Raw genomic sequence first — 23561 nt, forward strand, 5'->3', positions numbered from 1 at the left:
AGGAACTCGTTAGACCAGTGTTTCCCAAACTTGGGATGCTGCTTGTGTAGGGAAAGCCCCTGGCAGGCAGGGCCCATTTGTTTACCTGCCCCGTCTGAAGGTCTGGCTGATCGCGGCTCCCAGTGGCTGCAGTTTGCTGCTGCAGGCCAATGAGAGCTGCTGGAAGTGGCACGGGTTGAGGGACTTACTGGCCGCCACATCCTGCAGCTCCCATTGGCCTGGAGGAGCAAACCGTGGCCAGTGGGAGCCACAATCGGCCGGACCTGCAGACATGGCAGGTAAACAAACCGGCCCGGCCTGCAAGGGGCTTTCCCTACACAAGCGGTGTCCCAAGTTTGGGAACAGGGGTGGCTCCAGGCCCCAGCACACCAAGCGCGTGCTTGGGGTGGCATGCTGCGGGGGGCGCTCTGCCTGTCACCGGGAGGGCGGCAGGTGGCTCCGGTGGACCTCCCGCAGGCGTGCCTGCGGAGGGTCCGCTGGTCCTGCGGCTTCAGTGGAGCATCCGCAGGCATGCCTGCGGGAGGTCCACTGAAGCCGCGGGACCAGCGGACCCTCCGCAGGCACGTCTGCGGGAGGTCCACTGGAGCCACGGGACCAGCGACCGGCAGAGCGCCCCCCGCGGCGTGCCGCCGTGCTTGGGGCGGCGAAATGGCTAGAGCCGCCCCTGTTTGGGAAACACTGTGTTAGACCATTAAATTGATTTTCTATTAAGTCTTGAAACAGTGGGGAAGTTCCAGAAGACTGGAAGAAAGCTCATGTTGTGCCAATTTTTAAAAAGGGTAAGTGGGATGACCTGAGGAATTATATGCCTGACATCAATTCTGAGCAAGATAATGGAGTAGCTGATAATGAAATAAAGGAGGGTAATATAATTAATGCAAATCAAAATGGATTTATGGAAAATAGATCCTGTCAAACTAACTTGATATTTTTTGATGAAATTACAAGGCGGGCTTATAAATGTAATAGAATTGACATAATATACTTAGAATTCTATAAGGCATTTAACTTGATATCACATGACAATTTGACTAAAAAACTAGAATATCAAATTAACAAGGCCTACATTAAATAGATTAAAAATTGGTTAACTAATAGGTTTCAAAATGTAACTGTAAGCAACAACTCATCACATGGGTATTTCCAGTGGGGTCCTGCATGGATAAATTCTTGGGTCTACGCTATTTACAATTTTTATCAGTCACCTGGAAGAAAACATAAAATCATCACTGATAAAGTTTGCAGATGAGACAAAAATTGGGACAGTGGTAAATAATGAAGATGACAGGTCACTGACTTAAGAGTGATCTAGATCCTTTGGTAAACTCGGTGAAAGCAAACAGTATGAGTTTTAATATGGGTAAATGTAAATGTATACATCTAGGAACAAAGAATGCAGGCCATACTATTCTGGGAAGCAGTGACTCTGAAAAAGATTTGGGGGTCAGCTGATATTCAGCTGAATATGAGCTCCTAATGTGATGCTGTGTCCAAAAAAAGATCTGTATTTGGCACTGGTGTGTCTGCTGCTGGAATACTGGGTCCAGTTCTGGGGCCCACAATTCAAGAAGGATATTGATAAATTGGAGGGGGTTCATAGAAGAGCAATGAGATTGATTAAAGGATTTTAAAACATGCCTTATATAGTGATAGACTCAAGGAGCTCAATCTATCTTAACAAAGAGAAGGTTAAGGTGCGACTTGATTACAGTCTCTAAGTACCTACACGAGGAACAAATATTTAATAATGGGCTCATCAAACTAGTAGTGAAAAGAGTAACACAATCCAATGGCTGGAAGTTGAAGCTAGACAAATTCAGACTGAAAATAAAGCATAAATTTTTAACAGTGAGAGTAATTGACCATTGGAGCATTTACCATGGGTTGTGGTGGATTCTCCATCACTAACAATTTTTAAATCAAGATTGAATGTTTTTCTAAAATATATGTTCCAGGAATTATTTTAGGGAACTTTTATGGCCTGTGTCATACAGGAGGTCAGACTAGATGATCGAAGTGGTCCCTTTTGGCCTTAGAATCTATGAATATACATGTATATGTGAAAGAGAAACTGAACTGAGTACTGAAAATGTAACTTTTTTTTAAAACTTCCTGGTTATGTATTCATTTCAGAGTGTTTTCTGAAATGAATAACATTTTGCATGTGTGATCTGATAACTGACCAATTATCTGTACTGATTTACATGTTCCTTTATCTTCCTTCAGAGTTATTTTAATGACATCTGATCTGAATGGTACTGAAAAATTAATTTAGCATCTTATTTTTACTACAAGAGCAAGCCACAAATTGTAGCTAAATTTACTATAAAAGGTGCTGTTAGAAGCAACTATTCTCACACCAGTGTATTTTTACCCTACAGATATGGTTTTATGTAAAAATTTAAAAAACGGTAGAGATTGTTGTCACGAGACCAAATGATTAAATTATTTAATACTACTTTACACTTCTATTGCAATCTGATTATATGAATCTAATTTTACAGCCACTACAATCCACTTATGATGAAGTCTCTAACCTTGTATTAATTCAGTATCAGATAAGAAACTGCTCTGTGCCCAGCACTACATATGCACTCAATGCTTTATGAATTCTGTTGTGGAGAAGTGTTATATATGGGGTAATCACAGGAATTCCTTTTATTGCAGTATTTCCTTGTAAAGGCTTCAGAGAGATTCCCTTAGCAGAATTTCTCTGCAGAGGTTCACCTTCAGACACACACTCTCTCTACATCTCTTTTCATCCTCACCCCCAAAACCAGAAACCTTTATGAGTTTTTGATTAAGTGACAAATCTCATCCTGCTGTTGTTAATTCAGATTCAGAAAAGAACCAGCTGCTTCTCCTCAAGTCTTGTCTACACTTCAGTTTTGTTGACAAAAGCCAGTTTTTGTTGACAAAAAAGTGGAGGTATACACACTGAAATGCTCCTCCTGCCAATGTAATACTCCTGCTATGCTGACATAATAAAACCATCTCAACAAGAGGTGTAGGGCTTATATTGGTGTTGCTAGGGTAACGCAATGTCTGTGTAGACAAATTAGTGTCTGTTAGAAGACAGGATACTGGGCTAGATGGACCTTTGATCTGACCCAGTATAGTCATTCTTATGTTAAAGCTGCCCGGTTCCCGGTGGGGAGCGGGAGGAACCGAAAAGCCAGGGCAGCTGAACCCTGCTCCCCGGGGCGAGAAGCCCCGGGCAGCTTCCCCCCTTTCCCAGCAGGGAATGAGGAGACAAGCCCCAGGCAGCTTGCCCCCTGCTCCCACTGGGGAACAGGGAGGTGAAAAGCCCAAGGTGGCTTCCCCCTTGCTCCTGATGGGGAACAGGGAGTCGGAGGTAGAAGGCAGCCTGCCAGGAGCCCAGGAGCCTGTGGGGCAGCTGGGCTCCTGGTAGGGAACTGCCAGAAAAGCTGAGAGACCAGGCTCTCAGCTCCCCACACTACCCCTCTTAGGTCAGTGGAAGCGCTACTGGTGAGAACATACGCCACCGATCCAAGCAGGGTAGTGTGGACATCAGCCACTGCAGTAATTAATGCAGTGTCTGTAAGTCAATCTAACATAGGTTGATTTATCTTTGTAGTGTAGACATAGTCTCAGCTTTACATAGATGAAGGGGTGACTCCTCTTCGCATACATTTTAGGAGCTTCAGTCCCTGGGACTAGTCCAGTGGTTCCCAAACTTTAACAACCTGTGAACCCCTTTCACTAAAATGTCAAGCCTCGCGAACCCCCTCCTAAAAATGAATATTTCCAGGAATTTTCTCCTTTACCTGAGTATAAATTATAAAAGTAGCGATGTTGGAAAAATAAAATTTGTTTTTATGACATGCTTATTACACACTATTATTAATTATTTATCATTACAGTATTTTTAATTACATTATGAAAACAGTAACACTCTTCCAAGATCTCACTTTTGTAGCTTGTATCACTTTAAATAAGTCTGTTATAAGACAAGGCTCTTATGTTTCATCAAGAAGTATCAGATGTGAAACAGCATAAAAGTATTTAAGAAGCCAACTCAAAGAGTTCTTCCTACACGAGCATTCAGGTCTTGAGCAGTCCTGGCAAACAACGCACATTACAACAAAGCTTAAATTTGTTCTTCATAATAACTTTAAAAACAGTACTAGCTGCCTATTTAATTCTAAAAACAGCAAAAAATATCCACCTCTCTTTCAATTTCTTATAAGGAGTCTTGAAGTTTAAATCTCTTTAGCGTGATAGATATTGCTTGCTTTGATTTGCTTAGCAGGCAGTCCAGGGGCTCCGGGCTGCTGGCCCCATGCTGCCCAGGGTCCCTAGCGACAGCTCTGTCTACCATTAGGGATTTTTTTCCCCAAAATCCCCCTGTAACATTTCACGAACCCCCAGAGGTTCCCGAACCCCAGTTTGGGAACCACTGGACTAGTCAGATCCAACAAGGTGGACAGGGCTTATCTCTAGTGATAAAACTGGGATAGAAACTACCACCTTCACAGAAGCATACCCTGGAATCTCAAAAGACCTGTGCATTCTATTACATAGCCATACATTTAATCTTCAGTTTGGACTGAGGTAAGAAACTGAGGTCTGTGAAGCCTACACCTCTGAAGAGTAGACTATTTCTCACTGTGAGCTATTTTTTATAGATCCACACCAGACTTGTTGCTTCTGTGTTAGAAGCTGCGTGTCTAGGAAGGAATGGATAGGTGAAGGAACACAACGTCCCTTCTGTATGAATTAAAACAAATCTCAATCAATAAGGATCTAAATTTGCTATAACAAGATTTTTGACCATGCCTTTAATCAGGTTAATTCTAGAAAGCATTTCAGAAGTATAAAAATCAAAGAGAAAGACAGTGTGATTTACATGATTTACTTTTTAAAAGAAGCATTTTTTTACATTGTTTTATTTTTGAATGCAGTAATTTTTGTACATAATTCTACATTTGTACATTCAACTTTCATAATAAAGAGATTGCACTACAGTACTTGTATTAAGTGAACTGAAAAATACTTTTTATATATATTTTTACAGTGCTAATATTTGTAATAAAAAATAAATATCAGGTGAGCACTGTACACTTTGTATTCTGCGTTGTAACGGAAATCATTATATTTGAACACATATAAAAATATTTAAATAAATGGTATTCTATTATTGTTTTTAAGAGTGTGATTAATCAGACGATTAATTTTTTAATCGCTTGACAGCCCTATTTTCCCCCATGTAAGAAAGGGTTACTTTCAAAGGAAGGGTCCCACAGAAAAAGATTGCAGATCTAATGTGACCTTTTTCCAGAATCCTGAAGTTCAAATCATGTGAGAGCTTAATCTCTTTATCTCTCAATTCTCAGCATCAGCTGCATTCTAAATGACACAAAAGTGACAAGATGGGGAGAATGTGAGGTTAATATATAAATATAATAATTGTAAGACTTTGTGACCTAGCTAGCAAGATAGTCAATGCATAGCCATATTGAGTTACTGGATTGTGTGAAAGGACTGGATCTTTTAAATAGTGCAGAAAGGTGATAAATGAAACAATGACTAAAGAAAAAATACCTTCTGGGAAAATACTTCAAGGGTCCTTAAGAAAACAATGGGTGGGCTATTAATCAGAAAGTGTCTAAAAGCATGGCTCCATCCAGGTTAACAGGCTTGCTTTTCTGCCAGGTCTGGGGCCTATGATCAAAAGAACACTAACAGTTAAAAAAATAACTGCCTAAAGAGGAAGGAGGGGCAAGTGGTCAGCAGCTGTTTGATGGGAGATAGAGAAAACTTGCAATAGGTATAAGTAAGAGCCAAATGTGTAGGCTTTTCTTGTTTTAGCCCTTTCCCCTACTTGTCATGTACCATTGGGTGAATAAACAATACACTGGTTTTCAAGATGCTGTTTTGAATCACTTTAATTAGCTGCTGGTCATATCTCCCAAAGGGAATTCTCCTGCAGGAGCCAACCACCATTAGAGCCGCTAGAGGAGTCCTGGTTGGTAACCAGCAATCCAGTCAAGGAGTGGTTGAATTGTGGGTTCCACCTTTAAGCGAGACAATCCTGGCAGGTGACCTGCCCACACAATGCTGCAAAGGAAGGCAACCTCTGCCGCCCTACCCGCAAAGGTCACTGTCATTCTGACCTGGAGGAAACTTCCATTTCAACCCCACATATGGTGATCAGGTAGACCCTGAGCAAGTGAGCAAGAACCAGCCAGCCAAGCACATCAGAGAGAGAGACTGCTTGGTGCCAGCTCAGAGCCGTGGCTCTCCCCATTCAATGTCTCATCTCTAGCCATGGCCATCCCTGATGCTTCATAGGAAGGGGATAAAAAAAAAAACACTTCCAGAATACACTGGGGGGAAAAAATCCCTTCTTGACCCCTGCAGGTCGCCAGCTGAAACCCTGATCCATGAGCTTTGGGAGCATAAGACAAACTGGAAGTGAGCTCCACGGCTGTTCAGCCCTACCCCCTACCATCATAAGTTACTCCATCATACAATTGTACTCATAATTTTGTCTCTCTTCAAACTAATTAAGTTGTTTGCCCTCTTCACTGTGGACTTTTAAAGCTACAATCTAGTGTTTAGTGTCCTTCAAAGTCAATATACATATGTTAATTGGATGGTAAACCCAGGGCCGGCTCTACCATTTTTGCTGCCCCCAGAAAAACAAACAAAAAAAAAGGCGCTTGGACTACCGCCCTAAGTGCCAAAGGAAAAAAAAAAGCCACCCAGACTGTGCCGCCCCAAGAATGGACAGAATGCCGCCCCTTAGCATGTGCTCCAGGCACATGCTTCCGCCACTGGTGCCTGGAGCCGGCCCTGGGTAAACCCTATGGTCAGGGCTCTGTGCAGAATTACTAAATATATGTAATACAGTAGCACCTGGGGCCATGAACAGCATAAAGGTATTAACTTTGCAGATCAGTTAAGGGAGGACATTCTAATCATAAGGGGTAATGAAGAAGAACATACAAAGAGATTTGTAGGAAGAACAAGCAAGAAGAAGAAGTAGGAGATTGTCAAAGAGAAGAGTGTGGATAAATATAAAAGAACAGAACTGTGAAGGTCCTTGATGGGCTGTGAAGAGCTAGTGGGTAGGGAATGAGGAATTCAAACTTCCCTTCCCCAAACCTGAAGTGACTTCTGCCCCTGCCCAAGTTAGCAAGAGATTAAATAGGAGCTCAGTACCAAAAGCCTTAATCTCCTTCAAGATACTAAATACCAGGTCCGCATGCCTTCTTGAATGCCTAAAGCCCTAAATGACCACCCAGATGCCAAAATCATTGTCCTGCAACTTCTACAGTGTAGTTACTCATCAATACAAAAATTTGCATCATGCTGTAAGTATAAAATTTGGAGCAGGATAAAATAAACTGAATTTCAAAGTAAATAAATGATGGAAAGAACACTATACTGATTAGAGTGGCAGATAGGAGTGTATGTGTGAGCGAGGGGAGCGGGAGACATCACATATTTCTGAACTCTCTGCTGCATAATTTTGATCTAATATGCTGCATAAGACAAAGAGCCCTGCCTAAGATACATCAGTACTTTTAGCAGTGGAAAATACATCACACACTGTATTCAAGCTTAAAATAACTTTAAATAAGAGTTTTTGCACTTTTTTTTGTCATTGAAAGCTTTGTAGGTTGGTGTGTAATTAAAATACACACCTTTAACTTAAGATGGGATTTTCAAAGGTGCTTGAGTGAGTCAGGCACACAACTCTCACTGAATTTCAATAGGATCTGGGCATTTAACTGACTTCGGTGGCTTTGAAAATCACAACCTTGATTTGGATTGGTGGGTACATAGGCATTTAAATCATAGATGTAGACTAGAACATGTATTCCTGCTCCAGACATGAATGATATTCTCACCTGTCAAGTGAAGGAAAAGCACTCTGTCATTCAAGTTTCAGAAGGAAGAAGATTCGTTTGCATGACTTAGGGGGAAAAAAGGGAACTTTTATTGATCTCATTCTATTTAACCCTTCTCCTATCACGTATGTTTAGGCTGCACAATTCAGAGATACATAGTGATTATTAGGAAGCTGGGGAACATATGAACAATGTAATTAACTTTTTAATTAAATTACATTTGTATTAAATTAACAATTTAATATATATATAATTATGAAAAATGGAACACTGATGCTGATTTACACTCCTCAAGACAAAATTAACTAATTTCTAAGTGCTAATTGGGCAGTAAAATCTTTACGAATGTAGCTGTAAATTATGGCTTCCCAACTACTGGTACATCTCAGTATTAAGAACCTCACATCTAACCTGCACTTCATCATTGTGGAGAATTAACTATATAATTTTTTAGAAATATCATGTGCACCTCAGTTTCCCTATGTGATATTATCTTGCCCAGTTGCATAGGTGGAAACCAACAGGAAATGAAACCACGGCAAAGATAAAGTACTATCAGGTTCTTTGGGGAAAATGGGAAAGTCATTAATTGGGTAATACCCCTGGCCCAGCTCCAACTAGACTTGCAAAGTTTACTCTTCCCTATCCTGGGCCTAGGAATAAAGGGGATACTACAATCTTAAAGATGCTGGTCTATGTAAGAAGGGGTGAGATGGGGATGAGGGCTGAATTAACTGTCAACAGCTGCCCAAGAGGGAGAATCTGATACACACAGAGTCACAGATAACATGCTGCAGATCAGGGCAGTCTGCGTCTCCAAACCCAGAGACGGAGGTAACTGGGCCAAGGGGTGTCACAGTTCAGGTCAACTACACAAGCATTCCTTCTACAGTAGAACCTCACTGTTACAAATACCTTGGGAATGGTGGTTGTTCATAACTTTGAACAAAATTTTATGGTTGTTCTTTCAAAAGTTTACAAGAGAAGGTTACTCACCTTGTGCAGTAACTGAGGTTCTTCGAGATGAGCGTCCCTGTGGGTGCCCTCTCTGGGTCTCGGTGTGCCCCTGTGCCTCTGCTCGGAGAATCGTACAGCGGTGCCCATATGGGTCACTCGCACACCATTGTCTGTTGAAGTGTTGCGTGCACGATCCGGACTCCTCAGTTCCTTCTCTACCTCAGAGCCTGTATCTAGCTCTGAAGTAAAGGGTGGGTAGTGGAGCACCAACAGGGACACTTACCTCGAAGAACCTCAGTTACTGCACAAGGTGAGTAACCTTCTCTTCTTGAGAGGTGTCCCTGTGGGTGCTCCACTCCAGGTGACTGTAAAGCAGTGCCCTTTAGGATGATTGGGGTTCGGCGTAGGAAATAAAGCAGTGAAAAGTACCACTCAGCCAAGTCGAGTATCTGTTTTAGGACCTTGCGTGATACCGTAATGTTTGGCAAAAGTGTGTTCGGATGCCCAGGTGACAGCCTTGCAAATGTCTATCAATGGGATATTGTTTAGAAATGCTGTGGATGTCAAGACAGACCTCGTGGAATGTGCCCTGATGGTTGTTGGAGGCTGAATGTCCTTTAGCTGGTAGCATAGTCGAATACAGCCAGACATCCATTTAGAGAGCGTCTGTGTGGATGTAGGCACTCTCTTGGACCATTCCGCTATGGATACAAAGAGTTTAGGAGTAGTCCAAAATGGTTTTGTTCTGTCCAGATAAAAGGCCAAAGCCCTTCTAACATTCAGCGTGTGCATGGTCGCCTCGAACCATGTGGCTTGGGGAAGAAAGTGGGGAGCTGCAGTGGTTCATTAATGTGGAAGGACGAGTGCACCTGGGGTGAGAATTTGGGATGGGTGCGTAATGTAACTTTGTCCTTAAGAAAGATAGTATAATGGGGGGTTGGCCATAAGCACCCCTATCTCCCCCACACATCTCATGGATGTGATGGCAACCAGAAAGGATACTTTCATGGACAGGTGTAACAAGGGACAAGTTGCCAAGGGTTCAAACAGTTGATGAGTTAGGATGGTTAGCAGGAGATTTAAGTCCCTGGTCCCATTGATTTTGGGGACCTAGGTGGCGAAGGAGCCAGTGACCCCGGGGGCTATCATCCCGGGTCGGAGGCTGGTCTCAGGGACTTCTCCATGAGTATGAGTTTCAGCCTCAGGTCCTCTTCGTGCCCTAGATTTAAATTTGCTGCAATGGGTACACTTCTGATGAACATGGGATTCACCCAGACAGCGGACACATTGTGAGTGTTCATCTGACACTGGCATCAATCTCTACATGAGGTGCACCATTTGAAACCCGGTGAGCCCGGCATAACAGGGGTTAGTATCTAACTACTGGTTGAAAGATTTTTTGGGGAGGCGGGAGGGAATAAAAAAGAAATGAAAATTAGTACTAAAATACTAACGGTACAAACTAAATAACGATTTACTAATTTGACTGAAAACTAAGTCTGAATGGGACTGCAGAGCTCCATCTCAGGCCAGGGACCATTGAGAAAAATCTGAGGAGTTCGGGTCACGCACATGACACTTCAACAGTGGGCACTGCTGTAGGACTCTCCGAGCGGAGGCACAGGTGCGCACCTACACCTGGAGTGGAGCACCCACCTGGAGTGGAGCACCCACAGGGACATCTCTCAAAGAAGAACTGAACATTGGCTTAAAACAGCTTTGAAACTTTACTATGCAGAAGACAAATGCTGCTTTCCCTTTATTTTTTAGTAATTTACATTTAACAAAGTACTGTATTTGCCTCTTTTTTGGGGGGGTGGGGGGGCTCTGCTGCTTCCTGATTGTGTATTTCTGGTTCCAAATGAGGTGTGTGGTTAACTGGTCAGTTCGTAACTTTGGTGTTCATAACTCCGAGATTCTTCTGTATGTGGTCCCCGAAGGGCACTCACTCTAGGTTCCCGGCTCCTCAGCCATCACCTCTCTTGGGCAGAGACCCATGTCTCTCTCCCTCTGGAGGGTAGTTTTTCCAGGCTGCACAGTTCTACACTGTGATATCCCCAGCAATACCAGACTACCTAAATAGACCAGCATCTGTGGTTAGCTTTCTTTCCAAAAGCTATGAATAGCTGTAATTGACAGCAGTTACAATTTACCACTCAGCCCTTTTTTAAAGAATCACATTTATTTTTAAGGTGATTGAATTGCAGAGAAAATATATTAAAAACAATAGAAGAACCTATGCGCATGCTAAAACCTACCAAAGACCACCCCACTCCAACCTCGGACTCTGGTAGGGGTCAGTCCTTCAAAACCCACAACAGGTTTTTCCCCAGGTTATAAGTTCATAGCTGTCTCAAATTCAGAACAACCGTGACTAGTTCATTCTTCCCTTTATACAGGTTTGCCTTTGATTATGGCCTCATGTAACTGGTGATGCAACAGACTAAGGCCCACTCCTCAGGAAGTAGCTTCAAAGGGCTGGGGTTTTGCATAATTGTAGGTGGGGAATTTGCATTCACCTCCCCTTAGATATTACCCAAGATTCCACTTTATGTGTGTTGTCCCAAAAGTCCATTCTTGACTAACGTATTGTTCAATATAGTACTTACATCACATCTCCCCACTAAAGAGGTTACATACAATATCTGTCCACAATAATACATAAACAATGGACCCCCAAAATATTTAAATTTAATTTAGTAAGTTTTTTCAAGGATATTGTAGGAAAATGCCATATCTGTTACAAAAGCTTGTGGTGTAGGTAAGACTCTTGTGTGAAGAGGTTGAAAAGAAAAAGCTCCTAAAGTCCAAGGATTTTATTTCTTATGTTGTTTTGTGTCTTGAACAGTGAGCCAAATGAAACCTGAGTATAAGGCAAATCCCATTCTATGGTATATTATATTTTATAAATGCAAATATTCCTTTAATAATTAAAAACTACACAGATAAAACATGGACTTAAGGAAAATAAATTTGCCCTACTACTTAGAAGTAGCGTCATGCTGATGTACAGTAACTACCCAAAATGGTACAGGACACTTTTTCTAGTGATGTATAATTTTTGGAGCATGATCCCATAATGCTATTAACATAATTCTACCCCAGCAATGGTAAAACATTTTCACTTGCACTACAAGCTTTGGTTTGTTCAGAGGGTGGAGAGGGATGGCAGGAGAGAGATCAACTGATCATTGCCTGTTAGGTTCACTCCCTCTGGGGCACCTGGCATTGGCCACTGTCAGTAGACAAGATTCTGGGTTGGATGGACCTTTGGTCTGACCCAGTATGGCCGTTCTAATGCTCCATTGTGTCTAATGGTTTCAACCTGGAGAAATCCATTCAACAGAGGATGTGAAAGCAGAAGTGGAAGAGTAAATAACTAGTGTTGAAGTATTTCTCCTGCACTGAAGAAGGAAATGAACTTGCTCATCCATTGGTCCAGGTATCATTTTTGTTGATTATGATAGTATAAATGTACAGTCTAGAGCGGGAAACAGATGGTGTGTGTGTGAAGAAATGAAATCCTCTTTCATGTATGCAGTATAGCAAGATCCACCTAAACAATGGTAACACTACTGTATATTTAGGGTCTAATTCCAGCTACCCTACACCACAAGAGTGGGAAAGAGTTCAAGGAGCTTCTTCTCCTTCTTGCACATATGCACATAGGGCAGACAGAATCTCGGTGCTTCAGCAACTCTTGACCACAATGGGAATGACAATGCAGCCCATGATGATACGTACATCAAGGCAGAGGGAAGAGGTTAATGAGGCAGGGGATATAGTTGAGTGGGGTCTCACTCAACTATATATGGGCCAGTTGCCTGAGGCCAGCACCAGCAAAGCACATGCTAGATTTCCAAAAAATGTAATAGAAGCTCCCAGGTGAAGTATCCTATTCATTCTGAGCGTTCATTTTCCTGCCTCAACATTCCACAGATAGAATCCCTCTGGCAAGTGTTGCACATGGGCTGTGCTACAATACCCTCCCCCCACATCTCTGCTTTCCCCGCCCTCAATTCCACAATCCTTTCTGCTCAGCTTTAAAAGCCACAAAAGAGCGCTTTGTGTTTTTTATTCAGTAAGTCCAAATATTCCCTGAATAGTATTAGAAAACATTCTCTGTGATTGGGAAGGAAACAGGTGGTCCTCCGGTCCTGCACCAAATCCTCAGCCATCTCCTGCCTATTGGCATGCAGGAAGCCATTGGTTCTCCTACCTAGGAATCCTATATATCCACAAAGGGTACAGGATTTGCCTCTAATAGTGTACAAACAATTTACCATTCTAGACACATTATATGGGGAGAAGATACCTATGCCTACATTGCTTAACACTGTGAATTATGAAAGGTTCTTGTGACTTTTTTAAGGAGCTCTTAGACCTCCATTGTTTAGAGCAGTGGTTCACAAACTTGTTCCACCGCTTGTGCAGGGAAAGCCCCTGGCGGGGCGGGACGGTTTGTTTACCTGCCGTGTCCGCAGTTTCAGCTGATCATGGCTCCCAGTGGCCACAGTTCACTGCTCCAGGCCAATGGGAGCTGCTGGAAGCAGCGCAGGCTGAGGAGAGGAGCATAAACACTGCCAAATTAAGTGTAAAAATGTAATAAGAAAAGCCAAAGAGGAGTTTGAAGAACTGCTAGCCAAAAACTCAAAAGGTAATAAAATGTTTTTTAAGTATATCAGAAGCAGGAAGCCTGCTAAACAACCAGTGGGGCCCCTGGATGATCGAGATACAAAAGGAGTGCTTAAAGACAATAAAGTCATTGCAGAGAAACTAAATGGATTCTTTGCTTCAGTCTTCATGGCTGAGGACGTTAGGGAGATCCCCAAACCTGAGCCAGCTTTTGTAGGGACAAATCTGAGGAACTGTCACAGACTGAAGTGTCACTAGAGGAGGTTTTGGAATTAATTGATAAAGTTAACATTAACAAGTCACCGGGACCAGATGGCATTCACCCAAGAGTTCTGAAAGAATTCAAATGTGAAGTTGCAGAACTATTAACTATGGTTTGTAACCTGTCCTTTAAATTGGCTTCTGTACCCAATGACTGGAAGATAGCTAATGTAACGCCAATATTTAAAAATGGCTCTAGAGGTGATCCTGGCAATTACAGACCGGTAAGTCTAATGTCAGTACCGGGCAAATTAGTTGAAACAATAGTAAAGAATAAAATTGTCAGGCACATAGAAGAACATAAATTGTTGGGTAAAACTCAACATGGTTTCTGTAAAGGGAAATCTTGTCTTACTAATCTATTAGAGTTCTTTGAAGGGGCCAACAAACATGTGGACATAGTGTACTTAGATTTCCAGAAAGCCTTTGACAAGGTCCCTCACCAAAGGCACTTAGGTAAATTAAGTTGTCATGGGATGAAAGGGAAGGTCCTTTCATGGATTGAGAACTGATTAAAAGACAGGGAACAAAGGGTAGGAATAAATGGTAAATTCTCAGAATGGAGAGGGGTAACTAGTGGTGTTCCCAAGGGTAAGTCCTAGGACCAGTCCTATTCAACTTATTCATAAATGATCTGGAGAAAGGGGTAAAAAGTGAGGTGGTAAAGTTTGCAGATGATACAAAACTGATCAAGATAGTTAAGACCAAAGCAGACTGTGAAGAACTTCAAAAAGATCTCACAAAACTAAGTGACTGGGCAACAAAATGGCAAATGAAATGTAATGTGGATAAATGTAAAGTAATGCACGTTGGAAAAAATAACCCCAACTATACATACAATGTGATGGGGGCTAATTTAGCTACAGTGAATCAGGAAAAAGATCTTGGAGTCATCGTGGATAGTTCTCTGAAGACGTCCACGGAGTGTGCAGAGGCAATCAAAAAAGCAAACAGGATGTTAGGAATCATTAAAAAGGGGATAAAGAATAAGATGGAGAGTATCTTATTGCCCTTATATAAATCCATGGTACACTCACATCTTGAATACTGCGTACAGATGTGGTTTCCGCATCTCCAAAAAGATATACTGGCACTAGAAAAGGTTCAGAGAAGGGCAACTCAAATGAGTAGGGGTTTGGAACGGGTCCCATGTGAGGAGAGATTAAAGAGGCTAGGACTTTTCAGCTTGGAAAAGAGGAGACTAAGGTGGGATATGATAGAGGTATATAAAATCATGAGTGATGTGGAGAAAGTAGATAAGGAAAAGTTATTTACTTATTCCCATAATACAAGAACTAGGGGCCACCAAATGAAATTAATGGGCAGCAGGTTTAAAACAAATAAAAGGAAGTTCTTCACACAGCGCACAGTTAACTTGTAGAACTCCTTGCCTGAGGAAGTTGTGAAGGCTAGGACTATAACAGCGTTTAAAAGAGAACTGGATAAATTCATGGAGGTTAAGTCCATTAATGGCTATTAGCCAGGATGGGTAAGGAATGGTGTCGCTAGCCTCTGTCTGTCAGAGAGTAGAGATGAATGGCAGGAGAGAGATCACTTGATCTTACCTGTTAGGTTCACTCCGTCTGGTGCACCTGGCTTTGGCCACTGTCGGTAGACAGGATACTGGCTTAGATGGACCTTTGGTCTGACCCAGTATGGCCGTTCTTATGTTCTTATGGGGGTCGTACTGGCTGCCGCTTCCAGCAGCTCCCATTGGCCTGGAGCAGCAAACTGTGGCCACTGGGAGCTGCGATCGGCCAAACCTGCGGACACGGCTGGTAAACAAACCAGCTCAGCCCGCCCAGGGCTTTCCCTGCACAAGCGGCGGAACAAGTTTAGGAACCACTAGTTTAGAGCATGAGGGCAGAATTAGGGTTCCATAGGCAACTGTAAATCTCGCATTTCTTTACTTACAAGCACTTGATGATGCACCTAAATAGCTTTCTTTTAACTAATATAATATTTGTATATTAATATAACCATAACTATATATTATTTAATATAACTTTATATTTTATATATACACACACACACACACCTAATTGATGCCAGAGTTAAAATGTCATTTTGGCTAAAACCTAACTGAGATTTCTAAGCTCTAGACACAGAACCCCTTTACAAGATACTCATGTTAGCAAGACTTACAGAAATTGCAGTAATTAATTTTACATATGGAAACAGGCTTATCTCAATCTACTTGTAAAATATACTGAGTGAAAAGAGTGAAAAACAAAAGTATTAAATTATTTAAGTGTAAGAAACAATTAAATCTTTCTTCATGAAATGTATAATAAATTATGCACCAGAGTAAAAAGAATTCCTTCCTATGGAAACATCAACTATAGTAATAACAAGCTAAATTCTATTAGATATAGAAACAATTTCTTACTGCCAAATGAAAGTTAATAAATAGGAACTATGACACTATTCTTACTGTGTTATTTCCACACCATCATTTGCATCCTCTTTGACAAAGATACATGTATACTAACATTCCACAACTTTACCTTGTATGTCAACTTGTTCTTGGTATAATTGGGCACCATTAGGACTTTCTGAGTAATTTGTCTCACTTGACAGTCTATCACGATATGATCCAGTGCAAGAGGTTTCCTCCCTATTCCCTTAAGGCCAAAGATGTGTTCAGTGCCATCTGTTTCATTTTGTAGAATAAGCTTGCCCTGTGACAATGAAAAAAACGAAGACATTTCAGCACTGTGTGAGTCTTGCATGGCTGCCAGACAAACTCCCTTAACCTAATTAATCTCGAGTTCAGGTAGTGAAACAAGCTTTCAGTAAGATGTTGCCTGTTTACTTTCCAGCATATATGTAAACACTTCTGCTGAATTAATGAAGACAAACTTAAGGAAGAATGACTTTTATTTCTAATGTTTCTTTATTACAGAGTTAGCAGTATAGTGCCTCATGTATATTGATTACACACTTTACTTCTACTCAGCAAAGAAATATACCTTCCAAGAAAATATTTTCTGAGCCATCACTATTCCTAATTAACATGAAAAACTGGAAAAGAAAGGTACTTTGTTCCAGCAGTACCCATCCAGCAGAATCCTGTGCAGGAGGTGGCTCTTGGTACTAAACTTTTTTGAGTCAATTTTATTTACCATACACAAGAAAGAGACAACATTCACTATTTCTTTTATCTATTATATGAATCCTCATACACAATAAATTGCAAATAAAATTTGCTTGTGTAGTTTTTGTATCTTGTACTTCAACATTATTGCTGGTTTTCACAGAATAACTTTGCCTAGTAGCTTTGCCCGCTGCATTGATCAGAATTCTATTAACATTTTGGCAAACTACAAAATGAAAACTAAGATCATTAATATCCACCCTCAAAACCTATGAATTTTATTCCCTCTTTGAAGGATAACTACAGAAATACATTTATGGATGAAACTAAAAGAGTGAAATCTTAAAACCATTAAGTTACAAGGCTGAAGCTAACCTGTTTGCAACTCACAATTTTTGGCTGTTTAAATTCTGATCAGATTTAAATCAATGGCCTAGGAGGAAGAAACTTTGCATCTTGCTAAAATTGACTGTCAGTGGAGTTTGGCCCCAAAGGGCATGATTTCATCAGACTGTTATAAAAAAAAATGAAGACACTTCTGAAAACCATCAACTTATTTAATGATACAGTCTGGAAGACTTAGGACAAATTCCTGTGGTTTGTAATTTTAAAAGAAAGAAGAAAATGCAATTAGCATCAGAACTATCTTCTGAACTCCAGCATCCACAGCTTTCTTTTATAAGCTAACTCATTCAGGTAGGAAAGATAAAGAGCAGATGCATCAATACTATACTAACAGAGAATGAGAGTTATAAGAGTATTGAGAGAGCAGAGACCTGCTGGGGAAGTCTCCATAATAATGAAGACCTGGGGGGAAATCCTGGCCCCATTCAAATCAATGACAAAGTTCCCATTGACTTCAGTGGAGCCAGGATTTCACCACTAGAGTACAGACAAGGGTATTAAACTAGTCCAGGCTGGAGAGAAAGGACCTTGCCACAAAACTGACAAAATCTGTCCTCTGGGTGGGAGTATGTAGGTTTTGTGTGAGTGACCTACCTCTTGATATTTTGCTGTGAGACTGAGATTCCAAAGAATTGGTTTCATGCCTGACATGTTGTGTGCAGGGATCTATATGTGATACACATCTGCTGAGTATGTGCACACATACTAAATGCTTTATATCTACAGGTATATATATTGCATCACATATCCAAATTCTATTCTCATGTACACTGAAGTAACTCCACTAAAGCCAGTGAAGTTGCACCAATGTAACAGAGTGAGCTATGACTATCCACACATACAGATTATATACTCCAAACAAAAATATTGTGCAGTATCTGTGCCTAACAAATAAATAATAAATGATTAATAATATTAGTATAACATTAAGAATGAGAAACCAAACACTCAAAAGTTAAAAAATATAGAGTTAAGCAGGAATACTCAACTCTTAAATCTAACCCATCATACATGGCTTCTCCTTATATCCTATATTATTTTTCAAATATAATATATAATTCGAACATACAAAAAGCTTGTTGAAAATAATTAATAATTGCTAAAGATAAAATATACCAAACTCCAACTTTCATAAAGCAGGAAATATAGAGTACAACCACACAATCATCTTAACTCTGCTGTCTGTGTAATGACAGTTTTCACAGGGAATAATTCCATATTCCCTAGTTTAGGTTGTTTTAGTTTAGGTGAGCTTTGTCTTTAGGACTTTTAACTGTTTTAGGAGGGTTTGTATTTTTGTTACTGGATCTGTGAACTACATTATACTGATGTTAGTAAGGAATTTGAATAGGTTATTGTAGTTTGTAGAGAGTAATTATTTTTTGCTAGGCAAAAGAGTGATACTGTAAATTTGTGGTTTTGTATGGCATGGCAAAACACCAGAGTAGCTCAGGTAATGCATAGGCAGGCATGTACAAACTGCTTCTTGTTAAAAGCTGAAACAACCCTTAACCTGGTATGTACCTCATAATATCCAGAATGGCAACTACCATTGGGACAGAGTGCCTGGGAATCCACCCCAATATGAGCAATGACACAACTAGTAAAGGAAATTAATGAATGAACTAATATAACATCCATTCCTGTAGAACTCCCATGGCATATATGCATGAGGGATACTCAATGTTATTAAAGAACCTTAAAATTGGCATTTACTGAATTTACTGAATTAAATAATATATATTTAAATAAAAGCTGGAATGCACTGTAGAATTTGTAATTGGAGTGTTTTCAATTTGTATAGAATATCTAATAATTTTATTAAAATTGGGTGGGCAAAGAGAGAGGATAGGACCATGAGAAAAGAGAAATTAACCATACAAAATATTAGCCTTAGCTCCCTGAAGGCAGTTTATTTCATGTACATCCTCAGGAAAAAGTCTTGCCCTGAATAACCCTGATTCAGAAAACCTCTTAAGCACTTAAGCAGATGCTTAAGGGGTTTCCTGGACTGCAGGCACAACTTTTATGTGTAGCAGCAATCCTTATAAAGGCTGAAAGTCTCTTTTCTCTTACCAGAGTGACACACTCAGCAATGGGCTTAAACATGAGAGGATACTGTGTTGTTTCACCTGGACCCACATATATGAGAGGAGGGCCATAAAAACAACATCCCTCTAGGATTGCTTGAAGTTTCCAGTCTTGATTAGACATATTACTCTGAAAAAAAAAAAAGATGTCATCCAAATGGTACATTTAAAGTTACAACATACATTTACCTGCAATTAGAGCTACATTTAACTTTCTATCCATTAATTCTTAGAATGGACACCAAATCAGATCACAATCTTTATATTTTCAACAGTGCCAACTCAGAGCAGATTTTAGGAAAATAAAGATTATATTTTTAAAAGTTTTAATGTATTCAACCATAAGTTCAATAATACTAGTACTGTAGGTACTAGTAAGAATGCTCTAAAAATTAATGTATTATGTACTCATACCATAAAAGAAATTTGATTGTACTTATAATTATGGGCTCAATCTAACCAAAAATGTGCATAGCCATATGCACTCAGATACTGACTCTGCTGAACACTAAACTATTTAGTAGAAAGACTGTCCTGCGGCAGAACCCAAAGTATGAAAGAAAAAACCAACAGTTGTGTGTTGACAAGTTGGAGGCTCAATGGGAGATGAAGAGTTCATGCAAATACGTTTTTCTCTCATGCTCCACATCAGAATCTCATGCTTTTTAAAACCAGCACACCTCTTATCCAGCAACACACAAAAGTAACTCCAGTTCTAGGAGCAGGGCCAGTGGACAGAGTGAGCGGGTCAATGTTCATTATCTTATTTATTCTTTAAAAAGGCAAATAAAATTAGCAGAAATAAAGATCCCAATTATTTTGATTGTTTTTTGGTATGGTAAAAAAGAGCAAAGTTGAAATTTTGGTGCAGAATATGGCTCCTTTATTATTTTTTCTATGGCTGACAGATCTACTCATGATGTCAGCTGGGAAGTATGGCTTAAAATAGCCATAGGCTTTTGATTCCCCTATCAATACAGAGACAGAGACCAATACATGATGTAAACTGCTCTCTCTCTGGCCTCAAACAGGAAAAGATCTGTCAGCCAGAGAAGAGCAACCACACCACCTTTAAAATTCTTCCATAGCTGAAAGCTGTTCATTATCTGAAGAAGGACCTGCGCACACATGGAAGTACAGTGTAACAGTATTCATCTGCAGTAATCACACTATTATGCCTGAGATATAGTTTTTTTCTGTTCTATGTATAAGAAAATTCTGCAGTATCAATACATAGCTTCAAATAATAGAGTTTAATTTTACTTTAAAAAAACAAATGAGAAAATTGCATAAAACAACTACATTCAAGGAACATTATTATCAAAGTCAAGCTCTAAATGTTAAGAAATGCCAAAATTTAGGTTGCCTGGGCAATCTTAATTCTAATCCTTGGACATATGCATTATCATACATTTTTTAATTTTCTGAGCCCTGTTTTGTTCAGGGCTTGATCCAAAGCCCATAGAAGTCATTGGGAGTCTTTCCATTTATTCCCTTCGGCTTTGGATCAGCTTGTGAGCGTACAGGATGATCAGTGCCCAGGAAATCATGCAAGGTTATGGAGGAAGATGAGGCTGTTGACTGTAGAACCTCTCCCTCATTCCTTCAACAAACTGCAAGGCGGTGGCGAATGAGAAAAGGAAGATCAGTAAGAGAAACGAGTGTGGTGTGATTAAAGAAGTTGACTATCACACAGGAGAGGCGAGTTCTAGTCCTACATCTGCCATGGAGTTCCGATGTGATGCTAGGCAAGCCACTTACACCAAAGTTTTCAGAGATGGCCACTAACTGTTGGGGGCCTCATTTTCTGGTTATCCAACATGAAACACCTGGGGTCTGATTTGTAGGAGTTCTGAGCATTAACAACAGCAGCTGAAGTCAACGTGTCCTATGGAAGCTCAGCACCACACCCATTAAGGCAGTATGGTCTGAAGAAATGAGCACAAGATTGGGATTCAAAAGACTCTGACATCTTATCCTCACTCTGCCACTAGTTTACTGTGTAGCCTTGGGCAAGTCACCTTGCCTTTCAGTTTCCATCCCCCCCACTTGTAAAACTGGGGAGAATAATTTGCCCACCTGCCACGCCAGAGTGTTGTGAGGATTAATTTGTTAATGTCATACAGGGATGTTGCAAAGATAAACTCATTAATGTGAATCATCACTTCTGTGACGAGCGCCATAGAAAAGCCCATGAAGAAATTATTCCTTCTCTGTTCAGAGCAGGGTATGGGGGCCTGCAGTAAATAAGACCTGTGGCACGCATAAAATGAGGGGGACAAAAATATTGAAAAACCACTTCATTCCTTGCAAACCATCTATCCTGCGCACTAAAGGTAACAGGGGCCCTGTGGAAAATGTAAATAAAGTATGCAGTCCTGCACTTAAAGACTGTGTCATTATGCATATACTATACAAGAGGGTAGAAACTAAGGTTGCCCAGATAACCTTAATTATGACATTTCCCAACTTTTTAGTGCTTTACTTCCAAATTTAATAACATTTTAAAACAGGCTGGCGTCCATGTGTGTGTGTGTGTGTATGTGTGTTTTCTAAATGTACATTTAATACAACCGCATGATTTTTCCCTAAGTTTCTTTTGTCTTAATAATAAAAAGATATTGCAAGGAAGAGATAGTGAAAAGATCACATTAGGAGATGTTTCACTTTCAGTGTTTCTTCGTTAACTACTTTCAGAACAACCTCTTTGGTTACTTTCAGTGTTTCACTGTGCTTTCACAATACTATCCTTCTCCAGACAAGCTATTGATTTCACGTCTGATCACGGATCCCTCCCCTCTTCTTGTCCCGTCAGGTCTCAGTGTGACCTTTTCTACACTATCACGCTCTATTCTTCCTGACCACCTCACACAAAATACAGGATGTGCGGCACTCTCAACTCCTGGTGCAAACCTTAGGTAACATTTTTACTTCTAATAGAACCTTTAAGTCTTCCTCCTGTTGTTTTATGCCACATCATTTTCTCTCTTTATCTTTTAATTTTAGACAGTCTGCTGATGGCCTAAAAAGCTTGATAATGTCTTCTCTGAAGAAGATACCCAACCCTACATTCACTCTTTGACACTCTCTCTCTCTCTCTCTCATATATCTTTTTGGACTGTCGGCTTACGCCATAATTGTGCACTATGGGATTTCTTGCATCAGGTCCTGGTCATTACTGGAGATAAATTATTGGATTAGATTAATGACTATTCTGATCTTCTATGTTAATTACTGTACCCCTCTCTTACATCATAGCTTCTTAGTATTGAATGCTTCAAATATTTAACTTTGGAATACACTTTTCTAATCTATCTATATTACATATTATTAGGGCTGCGTGTCTGTCATGGAAGTTGCAGAAGTTACGGATTCCATGACTTTCCGCAACCTCCGTGACTTCTGCAGCGGCAGGTGGGGCTCACACCAGGGCCACCCAAGCAGCTGGCTCCAGGGCCAGCCGCTCCGGTGGCCCCACGGCCAGCCACAATGGCCACTGCTGGAGTGGCTCTGCAGCCAGAGAATCAGGTGGTCGCTGCTCAGGTGGCCCCAGGCAACTGGCCCCAGGAACCGCACAAGCAGCAGCCGGTACGGCTGAACCCAAGGACCGCCCAAGCAGCGTTCCCCGGGGCAGCGGGAGCAGCCACTGCTCGGCGGCCCCTGGCAGCAATCCCGGGGCAGTCGGACCAGCCGCTGCTCCAGCAGCTCCTGGCAGCTGGTGCCATTGGCCATGCCCCCCCTCCCAGCAGCAGCCCCCTCGGTTGCCACCACCAGGAACACGCCTCCCCCCCAAGATTTAGTCAGGGGTATTTATAGTATAATTCACGGACAGGTCACGGACTGTGAATTTTTACTAAAAATACCCATGACTAAATCGTAGCCTTACATATTATTTATAACCTCACATTTCTCTTAAATAATTATTTTTTAAAAACAACTTTTTTGTGGAGTAAAATACATTAATATGATCTGTACAATATTTAATTTTGCTATCATGGTCCTTAATTCAGATTTCTGCTTTCCTTCCATTGCCAGAAATCTTACATTTAGTATTCATACTACTCATACCAACCTTTCCCCCTCCTAGTTGCAATGCCCCTTTATGTTAATAAGTATCAGTCTCAGAAGAAAAATCATTAGGAATAAGACTAAATAGTTATTTATGTGGGCAGAAAACAATCAGTAACTCTTTTCCCTAAACAAGTTTTATGTTTACATACCATTTAGACTTTGGGA

General features: G+C 40.8%; 1 protein-coding gene across 5 annotated transcripts in view; it reads right to left on the reverse strand.

Moving 5' to 3' along the window:
* The window catches only part of CFAP47 (cilia and flagella associated protein 47), a 642607-nt gene that overhangs the window by 282582 nt on the left and 336464 nt on the right, over positions 1-23561 (reverse strand). For all 5 annotated transcript variants that reach the window (XM_039536653.1, XM_039536643.1, XM_039536662.1 and 2 more), the window contains 2 exons: positions 19312-19455; positions 16241-16414 (listed from right to left, as the gene is read on the reverse strand). In XM_039536653.1, the coding sequence (XP_039392587.1) occupies positions 16241-16414; positions 19312-19455 (318 nt within the window). The remainder of the gene's footprint in view (positions 1-16240; positions 16415-19311; positions 19456-23561) is intronic.

Source organism: Mauremys reevesii, linkage group 1 (assembly GCF_016161935.1).
Source record: "Mauremys reevesii isolate NIE-2019 linkage group 1, ASM1616193v1, whole genome shotgun sequence".
NCBI classification, from domain to species: Eukaryota; Metazoa; Chordata; order Testudines; family Geoemydidae; genus Mauremys; species Mauremys reevesii.